Raw genomic sequence first — 15,145 nt, forward strand, 5'->3', positions numbered from 1 at the left:
ACTGGTACTGTATATATATAAATATATTTTCCTTTATTATATTTCCCCTAACCCTACCACCCCTCCCCTAATTGGAGTAAATGAATGGACAACAACTCTTAGGCTTCGACTTCAACTTCCAGCTTATACATACTAAATGACTAAAAAAGTATTCAGACCCCTTGACTATTTCAACATTTTGTTACATTACAGCCTTATTCTAAAATGGATTAAATATTTGTTTTCCCTCAGCATTCTACACCCAATACCTAATAATGACAAAGAAAAAACAGGTTTTTAGATTATTTTGCAAATGTATTACAAAGATTTTTTATTTACATGAGTATTCAGACACTTTGCTATGAGACTCGAAATTCAGCTCAGATGCATCCTGTTTCCATTGATAATCCTTGAGATGTTTCTACAACTTGATTGGACATGATTTGGAAAAGTACACACCTGTCTATATAAGGTCCTACAGTTGACAGTGCATGTCAGAGCAAAAACCAAGCCATGAGGTTGAAGGAATTGTCTGTAGAGCTCCGAGACAGGGTTGTGTCGAGGCACTGATCTGGGGAAGGGTACCAAAAAATGTCTGCAGCATTGAAGGTCCCCAAGAACACAGTGGCCTCCATCATTCTTAAGTGGAAGAAGTTTGGAACCACCAAGACTCTTCCTAGAGCTGGCCGCCCGGCCAAACTGAGCAATCGGGGGAGAAGGGCCTTGGTCAGGGAGGTGACCAAGAACCCGATGGTCACTCTGACAGAGCTCTAGAGTTCCTCTGTGGAGATGAGAGAACCTTCCAGGGACAACCATCTCTGCAGCACTCCACCAATCAGGCCTTTATGGTAGAGTGGCCAGACGGAAGCCACTCCTCAGTAAAAGGCACATGACAGCCTGCTTGGAGTTTGCCAAAAGGCACCTAAAGACTCTCAGACCATGAGAAACAAGATTCTCTGGTCTGATGAAACCAAGATTGAACTCTTTGGCCTGAATGCCGGGTGTCACGTCTGGAGGAAACTTGGCACCATCCCTACGGTGAAGCATGGTGGTGGCAGCCTCATGCTGTGGGGATGTTTTTCAGCGGAAGGGACTGGGAGACTAGTCAGGATCGAGACAAATATTAACTGAGCAAAGTACAGAGAGATCCTTGATGAAAACCTGCTCCAGAGCGCTCAGGACCTCAGACTGGGGCGAAGGTTCACCTTCCAACAGGACAACGATCCTAAGCACACAGCCAAGACAACGCAGGAGTGGCTTCGGGACAAGTCTCTAAATGTCCTCGAGTGGCCCAGCCAGAGCCCGGACTTGAACCCGATCGAATATCTCTGGAGAGACTTTAAAAAAGCTGCGCAGCAACGCTCCCCATCCAACCTGACAGAGCTTGAGAGGATCTGCAGAGAAGAATGGGAGAAACTCCACAAATACAGGTGTGCAAAGCTTGTAGCGTCATACCCAAGAAGACTTGAGGCTGTAATCGCTGCCAAAGGTGCTTCAACAAGTACAGGGTCTGAATACTTATGTAAATGTGATATTTCCATTTTTTATTTGTAATAAATGTACAAACATTTCTAAAAACCTGTTTTTGCTTTGTCATTATGGGGTATTGTGTGTAGATTGATGAGGAAAAACACAATTTAATCAATTTTAGAATAAGGCTGTAGCGTAACAAAATGTGGAAAAAGTCAAGGGGTCTGAATATTTTCCGAATGCAATTTTACGGACACTATAGTTTACAGTAGTTCTCTTTTGTTTGTTTTTATTCCCATCTTACCCCTCCCATCTATCTTTCAGCTCCCCTCAACCCCTCCCATCTACCTTTCAGCTCCCCTCAACCCCTCCCATCTATCTTTCAGCTCCCCTCAACCCCTCCCATCTATCTTTCAGCACCCCTCAACCCCTCCCATCTATCTTTCAGCTCCCCTCAACCCCTCCCATCTATCTTTCAGCTCCCCTCAACCCCTCCCATCTATCTTTCAGCTCCCCTCAACCCCTCCCATCTATCTCTGAACACCATCCAGTTTTGATTTCTATTGTGACTTTTAATAAAAATTCTGAACCTTTCTATTCTCATAGATTACCTTTCTATTCTCATAAATATTTTTTTGTTGTTGCTAAGAGTATTATTATATTATTAATCGATTGACTATTACTTTTTAAATGGACTTTGACCTCCTCCATTCCTTCTCACACCCTACTTATCCTGGGTGCCTCAATGGCCCTACTCTCCTCTAGGGGCTGTCACTCTTATCTAGTGCCCTTCTCCTCTAGGGGCTGTCACTCTTATCTAGTGCCCTTCTCCTCTAGGGGCTGTCACTCTTATCTAGTGCCCTACTCCTCTAGGGGCTGTCACTCTTATCTAGTGCCCTTCTCCTCTAGTGCCCTTCTCCTCTAGGGGCTGTCACTCTTATCTAGTGCCCTTCTCCTCTAGGGGCTGTCACTCCTATCTAGTGCCCTTCTCCTCTAGGGGCTGTCACTCCTATCTAGTGCCCTTCTCCTATAGGGGCTGTCACTCCTATCTAGTGCCCTTCTCCTCTAGGGGCTGTCACTCCTATCTAGTGCCCTTCTCCTATAGGGGCTGTCACTCTTATCTAGTGCCCTTCTCCTATAGGGGCTGTCACTCTTATCTAGTGCCCTTCTCCTCTAGGGGCTGTCACTCTTATCTAGTGCCCTTCTCCTCTAGGGGCTGTCACTCCTATCTAGTGCCCTTCTCCTCTAGGGGCTGTCACTCTTATCTAGTGCCCTACTCCTCTAGGGGCTGTCACTCTTATCTAGTGCCCTTCTCCTCTAGTGCCCTTCTCCTCTAGGGGCTGTCACTCTTATCTAGTGCCCTTCTCCTCTAGGGGCTGTCACTCTTATCTAGTGCCCTTCTCCTCTAGGGGCTGTCACTCTTATCTAGTGCCCTACTCCTCTAGGGGCTGTCACTCTTATCTAGTGCCCTTCTCCTCTAGTGCCCTTCTCCTCTAGGGGCTGTCACTCTTATCTAGTGCCCTTCTCCTCTAGGGGCTGTCACTCTTATCTAGTGCCCTTCTCCTCTAGGGGCTGTCACTCTTATCTAGTGCCCTACTCCTCTAGGGGCTGTCACTCTTATCTAGTGCCCTTCTCCTCTAGTGCCCTTCTCCTCTAGGGGCTGTCACTCTTATCTAGTGCCCTTCTCCTCTAGGGGCTGTCACTCTTATCTAGTGCCCTACTCTCCTCTAGGGGCTGTCACTCTTATCTAGTGCCCTACTCCTCTAGGGGCTGTCACTCTTATCTAGTGCCCTTCTCCTCTAGGGGCTGTCACTCCTACTATTACTACTCAATATGACTTGTTAGATTATTAAAACTAATTAGCAACATAATCCATAATTAAAGACATTAAAACGCATATTTTGTTAAGTTGTTCCTAATAAAATAAAACAAACAATGTAATTAATCATGATTGTCTTTCTATGATGTTGTATTAAAGTACAAAAGGCCAAAATCATAGAAAGACAGAGATTGAAACAGAGATCAAGATCATCAAGTCTGACTGAAGCCTGACTTTATTCATTAGCTGTTGTGTGTTGCGCAACACTCAGTGTCTTCCTGTTTTTCTCTCTCCCCCCGTAGAGTCGAGTTCGGCTGTCCTTAAAGAGGCGTCCGCCCACACGGCAGCACCGGCAGTCACGTGTTGAGGAGGGCGTAGTCTCTGAGGGAGGGTGTGTGTCCCAAGGTGACCCAGACGGCCTCCAGGTGAACGGGGCCGAGGACCAGGTGGACCAAGTGTTTGAGCAGCCAGGTGAGGGCGGGGATGGGGGGGAGGAGACCCGGGGAAGCCCCCCGTCTCACCCAGACACTCTGACAGAGACTGGAGACAGGGACAGTGAACAGGCCAAAGGGGACCAAGTGCTGGAGGAGGAGACAGGAGAGGCGGCCCCAGCCACCCAGGATGTGGAGGAGGAAGCTGGGGAGCAGGCCCTAGGTGAGCCCCAGGCTTCAGATTCTCTGGAGGCCATAGAGGAGGAGGGGTCTTGTCACCTATTGTTCCAAAAGAGCCAGACAAACAACCAGACAGAGGAACAGGAGGATCCACCACAGCCTCGGGAGGGGGATGAAAACCTCTGAACAATGTTTACAAATCACTGTAGATAGAAATCATACAATCAGTCAATGGGTGAGTCCCAAATGGAACCTCCTATTGCCTTTATAGTGCACTATTTTTGACCAGAGCCCTGGTCAAAAGTAGTGCACTATAAAAGGAATAGGGGTGTCATTTGGGACGCATCCTCATTAATTATGAAACTTGCATAATCTGCATAATCTTGGTACACAGAACTAAATCTTGCGTACATGCCTGTCGTATTTAAATGTGTCTGTTGCAATGGATAGACAGTCCTCTGCATAGCTTTGTGTTCAATCAGATACCGTTGGAGGTGATCATTTCTTGTTTCTGCAGCAGTTTAAATAATAGTTCTCTCTATAGTATTTGGCCCAGCTGTCTCACCTCTCCTGGTCTCCTCTCCTGGTCACCTCTCACTTCTCCTGGTCACCTCTCACCGCTCCTGGTCACCTCACCTCTCCTGGTCACCTCTCACGGTCACCTCTCACCTCTTCTGGTCACCTATCCTGGTCACCTATCACCTCTCCTGGTCACAGCTATCCTCTCACGGTGACCTCTCACCTCTCCAGGTCAACTCTCTCTCTCCTGGTCAACTCTCTCTCTCCTGGTCAACTCTCTCTCTCCTGGTCACCTCTCACCTCTCCTGGTCACCGCTAACCTCTAACGGTCACCTCTCACCTCTCCAGGTCAACTCTCTCTCTCCTGGTCAACTCTCTCTCTCCTGGTCAACTCTCTCTCTCCTGGTCAACTCTCTCTCTCCTGGTCACCTCTCACTTCTCCTGGTCACCTCTCACTTCTCCTGGTCACCTCTCACTTCTCCTGGTCACCTCTCACTTCTCCTGGTCACCTCTCACCTCTCCTGGTCACCTCTCACCTCTGCTGGTCACCTCTCCTGGTCACCTCTCACTGCTCCTGGTCACCTCACTTCTCCTGGTCACCTCTCACCTCTCCTGGTCACCTCTCACCTCTGCTGGTCACCTCTCCTGGTCACCTCTCACTTCTCCTGGTCACCTCTCACCTCTCCTGGTCACCTCTCACCTCTCCTGGTCACCTCTCACCTCTGCTGGTCACCTCTCCTGGTCACCTCTCACCTCTCCTGGTCACCTCTCACCTCTCCTGGTCACCTCTCACCTCTCCTGGTCACCTCTCCTGGTCACCTCTCACCTCTGCTGGTCACCTCTCCTGGTCACCTCTCACCTCTCCTGGTCACCTCTCACCTCTCCTGGTCACCTCTCACCTCTCCTGGTCACCTCTCCTGGTCACCGGTCACCTCTCCTGGTCACCTCTCACCTCTCCTGGTCACCTCTCCTGGTCACCTCTCTCACTGGAGGACAGGCAGCTTGTCAAGCTCTAAGACACTGGAGCAGAGTGTGAATTGTTGATAATATTGATAATTTGACTGAGACTCTCGCCGACAGCGAGACACATCAATATCAACATATATAGCCTCCCTACTGTCACTTTATTTTACTTCTGCTCTTTTTTTTCTCAACACTTTTTTTTGTTGTTGTTTTATTTTTACTTTTTTTGTTAAAAATAAATGCACTGTTGGTTAAGGGCTGTAAGTAAGCATTTCACTGTAATGTCTGCACCTGTTGTATTCGGCGCATGTGACCAATAACATTTGATTTGATTTGAAAGCATCAGAGTGAGCGAAACAGCGCCCCCTCTGTCTCAGGATGTGTAGCCCGTCTATCTGATGCTGTCTGAGCAAAAAGAGTAAACATTATTTCGTGTTGTTTCCTTTTTTTTTTTTTTTATTGTTCAAATTTTTGGGGGGGAAGCATGGCTTCCTTTGGCATCCATGAATACACTCCACTGTAGTAGCCAAATGTCATTACACTTTATGGTGTTTGTAACAGATGTGTGCAGCCGCAGGTAGACAACTTTTTAAAGTGATTTTGTTCGACAATCAGATAGTTGTGTTCATGACATATTAAAATGTCATACATTTTTTTAAATGATTTATTTGATAATTCAGACCAGCCGCAAGGCAATACTCAACACACTTAAAGAAAGAAAGAAAGAAAGAAAGAAAGAAAGAAAGAAAGAAAGAAAGAAAGAAAGAAAGAAAGAAAGGAAAATGGCCTCTGGTTTTAGCTAGTCTTGATGTCTGGACTGTTGAATGGAATGTTAAAAAATTATAATAATCTAAACAGATCTGGAAAGAGTCAAGAATCCTGTGAAACAACGCACTCCCCTGGTCATAACATCACCACAACGATAGAGTCCAGAGGGGCAGAGGATAGTGGAGGTGCCGAATACTATGTGTGCATCCCAAATGGCACCCTATCCCTATTGTGCATTACTTTTGACCAGGGCCCATAGGGTGCACTATATAGGGAAATAGGGTGCCATTTGGTACACACTCTATAAATACAATGGTATAAGGAAGGTAAATGAGAATAGTTTCCAAATGTGAAGAAACTTGCAAGTTCTGCCATCCTCACCCAAACACACCTCAGTTACGAATTTATATTTGTAACTTTTGCCCCTTTTTGTAATTTCTCAAGGTGTTTTGGGTTTACTTTGCTGATTCTGTTTTTCCAATCGTTGTGTACATTAAAGTTTAGACTTTTTTGCTTTTCTCACTGTAAATTACAATGCCACTGTATTTGACACAGGAGAGTGACAGATATATGGCTTGTATTGTATAGCCTGAATCTATGGCTCTGGTCCGCAGCATGTAAAGAAAAAATAAAAAGTAGAATGAAGAGCTTGATGATTATTATTGTAATTCCAGAGTTGGTGGTGATGAATAAATACGTTTATTATTATTATTATTATTATTATTATTATTATTATTATTATAAGTTTAGAGTTGGAAGAGTGATGAGGATGCCTTCAAAGCCAGTATTGTGGGACTCAGTGGCGGTCGGTGCCGTTTAAGATTAGGGAGGACAATTATTATTTTGGGGGGGGGAGCATGGCCTTATTTCTATTACAGCATATTGGATGACTCTCATTCATATTCCATTCACACAGCTCAATGTAACATCGATAGGTTTAGGCTACTACATGAATGTTCCCTGTACCCATCATGAGGTTGCTACAACCTGGCCTACAAATGAAAGTTTACAACGTAGGTGCACAGGTCCGAAAGACAAACTGGAGTAATCAAGGTGACAGACAGTGACACATTCAATACTGCCTTGCACACTCTTACCTGCATCTAGCTGATCTGCAGTGTAACGAGAGTTTCTGTTGGACAAATTCAGGTAGGTCCCTCCCCGTTTCGTTCCGCTCGCTTCCGTTTAAGAAACGTTTTTGCTACAGAATCTGCGGAATGAATACACCCCTGATCATCCGCGCACACAGTTCACTTTCATAGCAGCCACCTAAAGCATCATCACTTTGCTCTTTGTATAATTCCTTCTCACATCTACGTGCTCTCCTCCTCTCACCTTTTCCCTTCGCTTGTGGACTTCAGCTGTCTGTGACCAGGCGCAAAAACCCTCTCCAAGCCAAACCTTCATACCATAACCGCTAACCGCTACACACAGCCTACATCGTTGTCACCGTAGTAACGTTATAGTCAACAAACTAGAACTAACGCGTTAGTAAACCCACAATCCAATCCATGTGTACGATCACGCAGCACAGTGTACAGCAAGCAGTTTAGCAGTAACACCTGCAGGCCTTGTTGGCAATAAATTAATAAAACTGAAAGCTTACCTTGACTTGGAAGAGTTTCAGTGTTGGATAGCCATAGCCAGCTAGCTAACATAAATAGCATTCCTCTGTTTGAGTCAGGTTGTTGAGTAGGCTATATTAGCTAAGTATGTGAAAGGTAAACTAAGAAAAATAAGAAATTTGTTCAAAACTGTTAAACTATTGTCTTTCTCTCTCTTTGAGTCAACTGCTCACCACATTTTATACACTGCAGTGCTAGCTAGCTGTAGCTTATGCTTTTAGTACTAGATTAATTCTCTGATCCTTTGATTGGGTGGACAACATGTCAGTTCATGCTGCAAGAGCTCTGATAGGTTGGAGGATGTCCTCCGGAAGTCGTCATAATTACTGTGTAAGTCCATGGAAGTGGACGAGAACCATGAGCCTCCTAGGTTTTGTATTGAAGTCAATGTACCCAGAGGAGGACGGAAACTAGCTGTCCTCCGGCTACACCATGGTGCTACCCTACAGAGTGCTGCTGAGGCTACTGTAGACCTTCATTGTAAAACTGTGTGTTTTAATCAGTTATTTGTTGACATGAATATATTTATTATAGATGTATCTAAAAATGATAACTTTTTTAGTGTTTCACTATAAAAAAAAAAAATCACTTAGTAGGATGGTCCTCCCCTTATTCCTCTGAGGAGCCTCCACTGGTAGGACTAGAGTATTTCAAAGACGTTGATGCCTTCTTGCCTGTGTAGACAGTAGTCATACAAGCCATTGTTAAAATGTTATGCTTTTTTTTTTTCTTCTATTGTGGCTGTGTGCTCTTACACTTTTTGGATTTGGAAAATAGAAGAATAAATGTTTATTGTAATGTCATTGGTATGTGGTCCTCTGTAGCTCAGCTGGTAGAGCACAGCGCTTGTAATGCCAGGGTAGTGGGTTCGATCCCCGGGACCACCCATACACAAAAAATGTATGCACACATGACTGTAAGTTGCTTTGGATAAAAGCGTCTGCTAAATGGCTTATTATTATAGTTACACTGCACACTTCATCATTTCCTGCAGTACTCACTTCTTTCACATGGGGGCGAAATACTCCCAGCAATACCTGCCCTTCTATTTATTTATTTTATTTTTTTGTCATTTAGCAGACGCTCACACCTGCCTATTCCATTCTAATACGTTCTATTCCATTCTAATACGTTCTATTCCATTCTAATACGTTCTATTCCATTCTAATACGTTCTATTCCATTCTAATAAATTATAATCCATTCTACTCTATTCCATTCTATTCTATGGTTTATCAATATTTACTACATCTCAATATTAGGGGACATTCCTACAGGACTGAAGTAAAACAGGCTGGCCTACTCAACAAACTTTAAAAGTCCTGGAAAATGCCTATGGAATGAAATCGAAATGTGATATGGGAACACACCTTATTGACAGGGAAAGCTGCTGCCGCTGGTCTCTTGACACATTTGGCAACTCTCTCTTCTTTTCTTATTCTTTCTCGCTCTGACTAAAGACAACGCCTTCTTCCGTTTCTGAAGTTTAACAAGGTTAAGTCACCTGGGCAGGGGAGAAAGGAATAGTCTAATGGAAGTTGTATCACAACGCTGAGTAGACTACAAACATATTTTTATTACATATCATATGTAAGCCAGTATTGATTAAATGTTCGTTATTGAATATAGCTTACTGTCTTGAGACGGAGAAAGGGCAAGGTAAAAGTGTCTCATAGTTCCGGGTTTGGGGACATTTTCCCGAGTATTGGAATAATTTGGGAAACATGGACATTATCGAGTTACAACCGGTTCAGCGGTCTGGAAGTCTTGACAACAACAATCACCATGCTGAAAATACCGCCAAGCAACAGGTGAGTTTAAATCGAATCGATGAATGCCATATTCGTCAATAGAAAGAAAAGGGTAGGCTGTTATTGAAAGTGGAGTCGCCTCAGGTGTAGTCTAAGTCAACCTTGTTCACCACGCTCGGCTTCAGAGCACAACGCAGCTTTTACAATACGCACAAAGTCCAATATGTTTTATTGCAGACAGACATTCGGGGCGTTTCTTGATTTGGGCGTTCCTCGATATCAGGAAACGCCCATTGGTGCCTGCCATTGGTCAGTCCATTGATAACTGCCGTTGGTCAGTTCAGGTTTTATGTTACTGATGGTTTGTACCATTGTGGCTACTATTAAAGCCCCATCTAGTTGTCGCATCATGGATAACAGTTGTTGACAGCAGTAGCTAAGCCTAACCCTTTTTCTAACCTTAACCTCAGTCTCCTAACCTGCCACATTAGTTATCCTAACCCAAAACGTTAATTCTCCTAACCTGCCACGTTAGTTCTCCTAACCTGCCACGTGAGTTCTCCTAACCTGCCACGTGAGTTCTCCTAACCTGCCACGTGAGTTCTCCTAACCTGCCACGTTAGTTCTCCTAACCTGCCACGTGAGTTCTCCTAACCTGCCACGTGAGTTCTCCTAACCTGCCACGTGAGTTCTCCTAACCTGCCACGTTAGTTCTCCTAACCTGCCACGTTAATTCTCCTAACCTGCCACGTAAGTTCTCCTAACTTGCCACGTAAGTTCTCCTAACCTGCCACGTTAGTTCTCCTAACCTGCCACGTTAATTCTCCTAACCTGCCACGTTAGTTCTCCTAACCTGCCACATTAGTTCTCCCAACCTGCTATGTAAACAAACCACCAACCCCATCAGTATCACCACACCAGTGTTATGAGACTAATGGTTTCTCGACACAAATGATTTGATTACATAGCAGGTTAGGATAACAAACGTAGCAGGTTAGGATAACAAACGTGGCAGGTTAGGATAATTAAAGTGGCAGGTTAGGTGAATTAGCATGGCAGGTTAGGAGAATGAGGTTAAGGTTAGGAAAAGGGAGAGACTGTTGTCCCCGATCCGAAAGAAACAGCCACAGACCAATAGCGAGCATCAATGGATGTAACTTGACATCAAGAAACGCCGATATCAGAAAACGCCCCTAAGTGCAGTCTGCAATTACACCCTTCTCCAAAAGGCGGTGGAAATGTGCCCTAAATAAGACGCTGTCCCATACACATGGTGGCTGCGATGCGGATGCCGGGAAATATTGGGTGAACATTTTTAGGGGGTGTGCTTGTTTCCGAAAATCCTGTTACCTGCCACGTATCTATAATCGGATTGTATAATGTCCTATATAGGTCTAAGTAAAAAAATATAATTAACAGAATAACTTGAGGGTTCTATAGCATTGAAAAATGGACTTGTCTGCTTCGCAGCATTCAGAGACAAGATGTCAGGACAGGCAATGCATTTGACAATAATTAAAATAATGAATTTATCTGAACTTTTTTTTTTATTCTCAGCTCCCACCACATCATACTGTATTTTGCCCAGTAACAACCTTGGTTGCTTCTGCATGCCCACGGCGATTGCTCCACAGTGTCATAATGTCATTGATTGTTACCACAGACTTACCAGACTCATTCATTTGGCCATGACCAGAGAACATTCTTGCAGAAACGCAGTTGTGTTTCAGTCGGAACATGCAGACAGGTGGACAAACATTTGATTTGGCTTCTGCGTGTCATTCAGAGAGTGTAATAAAAAACTGGGCTACTGTAAACTGCCTTTCACATATCCTTTAAGCACCTCCTTTATTTAGGCAGAACAGTCAATAGAATACTGACTGAACAAGTATTCTATTAGAATGTTTGTATAATTCCATATTCCATATTGCAGGGGACTTCAGATAATAGACGCAGGCTGACCACCAATGATGCAGCAGAGGAAGAAAAGCCCTTGCTTTCTCCTGAACAGGTGGGTCATCACTGCCATTTGGTGGCTGAATTATTTTCTCCCTCAACAGCACAGTGCCCTTTTATATACAGTACAGGGAATACATGGCTGGCCTACTGTTGAAAGGACTACTGTCTAATTGTAACAATTGCAAATACAGTTGAAGTCGGAAGTTTACGTACACTTAGGCTGGAGTCATTAAAACTCGTTTTTTCAACCACTCCACAAATTTATTTTTAACAAACTATAGTTTTGGCAAGTCGGTTAGGACATCTACTTTGTGCATGACACAAGTAATTTTTCTAACAATTGTTTACAGACAGATTATTTCACTTATAATTCACTGTATCACAATTCCAGTGAGTCAGAAGTTTACATACACTAAGTTGACTGTGCCTTTAAACAGCTTGGAAAATTTAGAAGCTTCTGATAGGCTAATTGACATCATTTGAGTCAATTGGAGGTGTACCTGTGGATGTATTTCAAAGCCTACCTTCAAACTCAGTGCCTCTTTGCTTGGCATCATGGGAAAATCAAAATAAATCAGCCAAGACCTGTAGACCTCCACAAGTCTGATTCATCCTTGGGAGCAATTTCCAAACGCCTGAAGGTACCACGTTCATCTGTACAAACAATAGTACGCAAGTATAAACACCATGGGACCACGCAGCCGTCATACCGCTCAGGAAGGAGACGCGTTCTGTCTCCTAGAGATGAACGTACTTTGGTGCGAAAAGTGCAAACCAATCCCAGAACAACAGCAAAGGACCTTGTGAAGATGCTGGAGGAAACAGGTACAAAATAATCTATATCCACAGTAAAACGAGTCCTATATCGACATAACCTGAAAGGCCGCTCAGCAAGGAAGAAGCCACTACTTTATCTAACCTTTATTTAACTAGGCAAGTCAGTTAAGAGCAAATTCTTATTTACAATGACGGCCTACACCGGCCAAACCCGGACGACGCTGGGCCAATTGTGCGCCGCCCTATGGGACTCCCAATCACGGCCGGTTGTGATACAGCCTGGAATCGAACCAGGGGGTCTGTAGTGACGCCTCAAGCACTGAGATGCAGTGCCTTAGACCGCTGCAGTTTGCAACTGCACATGGGGACAAAGATTGTACTTTTTGGAGAAATGTCCTCTGATCTGATGAAGCAAAAATAGAACTGTTTGGCCATAATGACCATCGTTATGTTTGGAGGAAAAAGGGGAACGCTTGCAAGCCGAAGAACACCATCCCAACCGTGAAGCACGGGGGTGGCAGCATCATGCTGTGGGGGTGCTTTGCTGCAGGAGGGACTGGTGCACTTCACAAAATCGATGGCATCATGAGGAAGGAAAATGATGTGGATATATTGAAGCAACATCAGTCAGGAAGTTAAAGCTTGGTCACAAATGGGTCTTCCAAATGGACAATGACCCCAAGCATACTTCCAAAGATGTGGCAAAATGGCTTAAGGACAACAAAGTCAAGGTATTGGAGTGGCCATCACAAAGCCCTGACCTCAATCCTATAGAAAATTTGTGGGCAGAACTGAAAAAGCGTGTGCGAGCAAGCAGGCCTACAAACCTGACTCAGTTACACCAGCTCTGTCAGGAGGAATGGGCCAAAATTCACCCAACTTATTGTGGGAAGTTTGTGGAAGGCTACCCGAAACGTTTGACCCAAGTTAAACAATTTTAAAGGCAATGCTACCAAATACTAATTGAGTGTATGTAAACTTCTGACCCACTGGGGATGTGATGAAAGAAATAAAAGCTGAAATAAATCATTCTCTCTACTATTATTCTGACATTTCACATTCTTAAAATAAAGTGGTGATCCTAACTGACCTAAGACAGGGGATTTTTACTAGGATTAAATGTCAGGAATTGTGAAAAACTGAGTTTAAATGTATTTGGCTAAGGTGTATGTTAACTTCCGACTTCAACTGTATGTGGTTTATTATTGCTTTAAGAATTAGGAACAAGGGCCACTAGCCTTGATCCTACCACAACCACACATCCAGACTGTCATAAGTGTCATTGTAACAGAAACAGGACAGTACATAATCAGCCAAGGGGGGGGGCGTCAGGGAAGTGGCACTTGACTAAAGGAGCATCTGACTTTGACCAGCGACAGAAAGAAAGTGAAAATGAATGTTTTCATTGTACGTGATCGCACAGACAGACAGAGAGACAGACAGACAGACAGACAGACAGACACAGACAGACAACAGGTTCAACTGCTTCCACCACCCCGATGAAGGTGAGTGATTAGCAGTGAAACACAATATAATATCTGAAGTGTCGTTGTGAAGGAACTAGGTTTCAAAGTTGAACAAGGAGCAGATCAGGTTTCCCATTCAGGGTTAAGCTGGGTTGGCTTGCAACAACATCTTGATATTATGATATAACATTCAGGGAAAGACAATAACCCTGTCTCCACATCATTGTTTAGTATTGGGAGGAAACTGACGTGTGTGGTGTGTTCTCAGGTTCCTGTTGGTAATGGCGGGCAGCATCATGTTGATGGAGCAGGGGTCAACCAAGATTCCATCTCTCTCAACATACAGAACAACATCGGCAACAAGGAAATGGTACTTGTATTAATTACAAAGTGTCACAGCTTTCATGTCTCTCTGGTCATGATTGAATCCAGGATCTTTGATTGTAAGATTGTGCTTTGATTCAAATCCAAAGTGTTAAAATCTAATGGGTGATGTTGGTGGCTGATGTAACTCTGAGAAATATTCACATTATCAAGCCACTTCTTACAGTGCTAAGGAAGTGGTGACATACATGTATGTGTCTGTCTGTGAAGAATTCCAGTCACAGAATTCTCAGCATGCATTGTTGTATCTGTTCTTCACCAGACTGTGGTTGGCTTCCATCTTGTCTTTGACACAGTTAGGTAGCAGTTAACAGAAGGTAACAGCTATGAAGGAGACCCCATTCTGTCTCCTAGAGATGAATGTACTTTGGTGCGAAAAGTGCAAATCAATCCCAGAACAACAGCAAAGGACCTTGTGAAGATGCTGGAGGAAACAGGTACAAAAGTATCTATATCCACAGTAAAACGAGTCCTATATCGACATAACCTGAAAGGCCGCTCAGCAAGGAAGAAGCCACTGCTCCAAAACCGCCATAAAAAAGCCAGACTACGGTTTGCAACTGCACATGGGGACAAAGATCGTACTTTTTGGAGAAATGTCCTCTGGTCTGATGAAACAAAAATATCACTGTTTGGCCATAATGACCATCGTTATGTTTGGAGGAAAAAGGGGTTGGCTTGCAAGCCGAAGAACACCATCCCAACCGTGAAGCACGGGGGTGGCAGCATCATGCTGTGGGGGTGCTTTGCTGCAGGAGGGACTGGTGCATTTCACAAAATAGATGGCATCATGAGGAAGGAAAATTATGTGGATATATTGAAGAATTTTTACTAGGATTAAATGTCAGGAATTGTGAAAAACTGAGTTTAAATGTATTTGGCTAAGGTGTATGTAAACTTCCGACTTCAACTGTAGGTAACAGGTAACAGTGAGGTAGCAGGTAACAGTTACATAGCAGGTAACAGTGAGGTAACAGGTAACAGTGAGGTAGCAGGTAACAGTTAGTTAGCAGATAAGTTAGGTAACTGCTACCTAACTTACCTGCTAACAATTA

General features: G+C 44.0%; 2 protein-coding genes across 3 annotated transcripts in view; both read left to right on the forward strand.

Moving 5' to 3' along the window:
- LOC311101875 (capZ-interacting protein) overlaps window positions 1–4,405 on the forward strand; it is a 64,967-nt gene extending 60,562 nt beyond the window's left edge. Inside the window, exon 6 of the mRNA XM_084143107.1 lies at window positions 3,571–4,405. Within this exon, the coding sequence (XP_083999233.1) occupies window positions 3,571–4,065 (495 nt within the window). The 3' untranslated portion in view covers window positions 4,066–4,405. The remainder of the gene's footprint in view (window positions 1–3,570) is intronic.
- Window positions 4,406–9,129: 4,724 nt separating this feature from the next.
- c15h3orf52 (chromosome 15 C3orf52 homolog) overlaps window positions 9,130–15,145 on the forward strand; it is a 30,424-nt gene continuing 24,408 nt past the window's right edge. Inside the window, exons 1-3 of one of the 2 annotated variants that reach the window (XM_084143109.1) lie at window positions 9,130–9,564; window positions 11,438–11,515; window positions 13,975–14,076. In XM_084143109.1, the coding sequence (XP_083999235.1) occupies window positions 9,478–9,564; window positions 11,438–11,515; window positions 13,975–14,076 (267 nt within the window). In that variant the 5' untranslated portion in view covers window positions 9,130–9,477. The remainder of the gene's footprint in view (window positions 9,565–11,437; window positions 11,516–13,974; window positions 14,077–15,145) is intronic. The other variant, XM_084143108.1, reaches the window with a different exon arrangement.

The sequence above is a fragment of the Coregonus lavaretus genome (assembly GCF_964263955.1).
Source record: "Coregonus lavaretus genome assembly, chromosome: 26".
NCBI lineage: Eukaryota > Metazoa > Chordata > Actinopteri > Salmoniformes > Salmonidae > Coregonus > Coregonus lavaretus.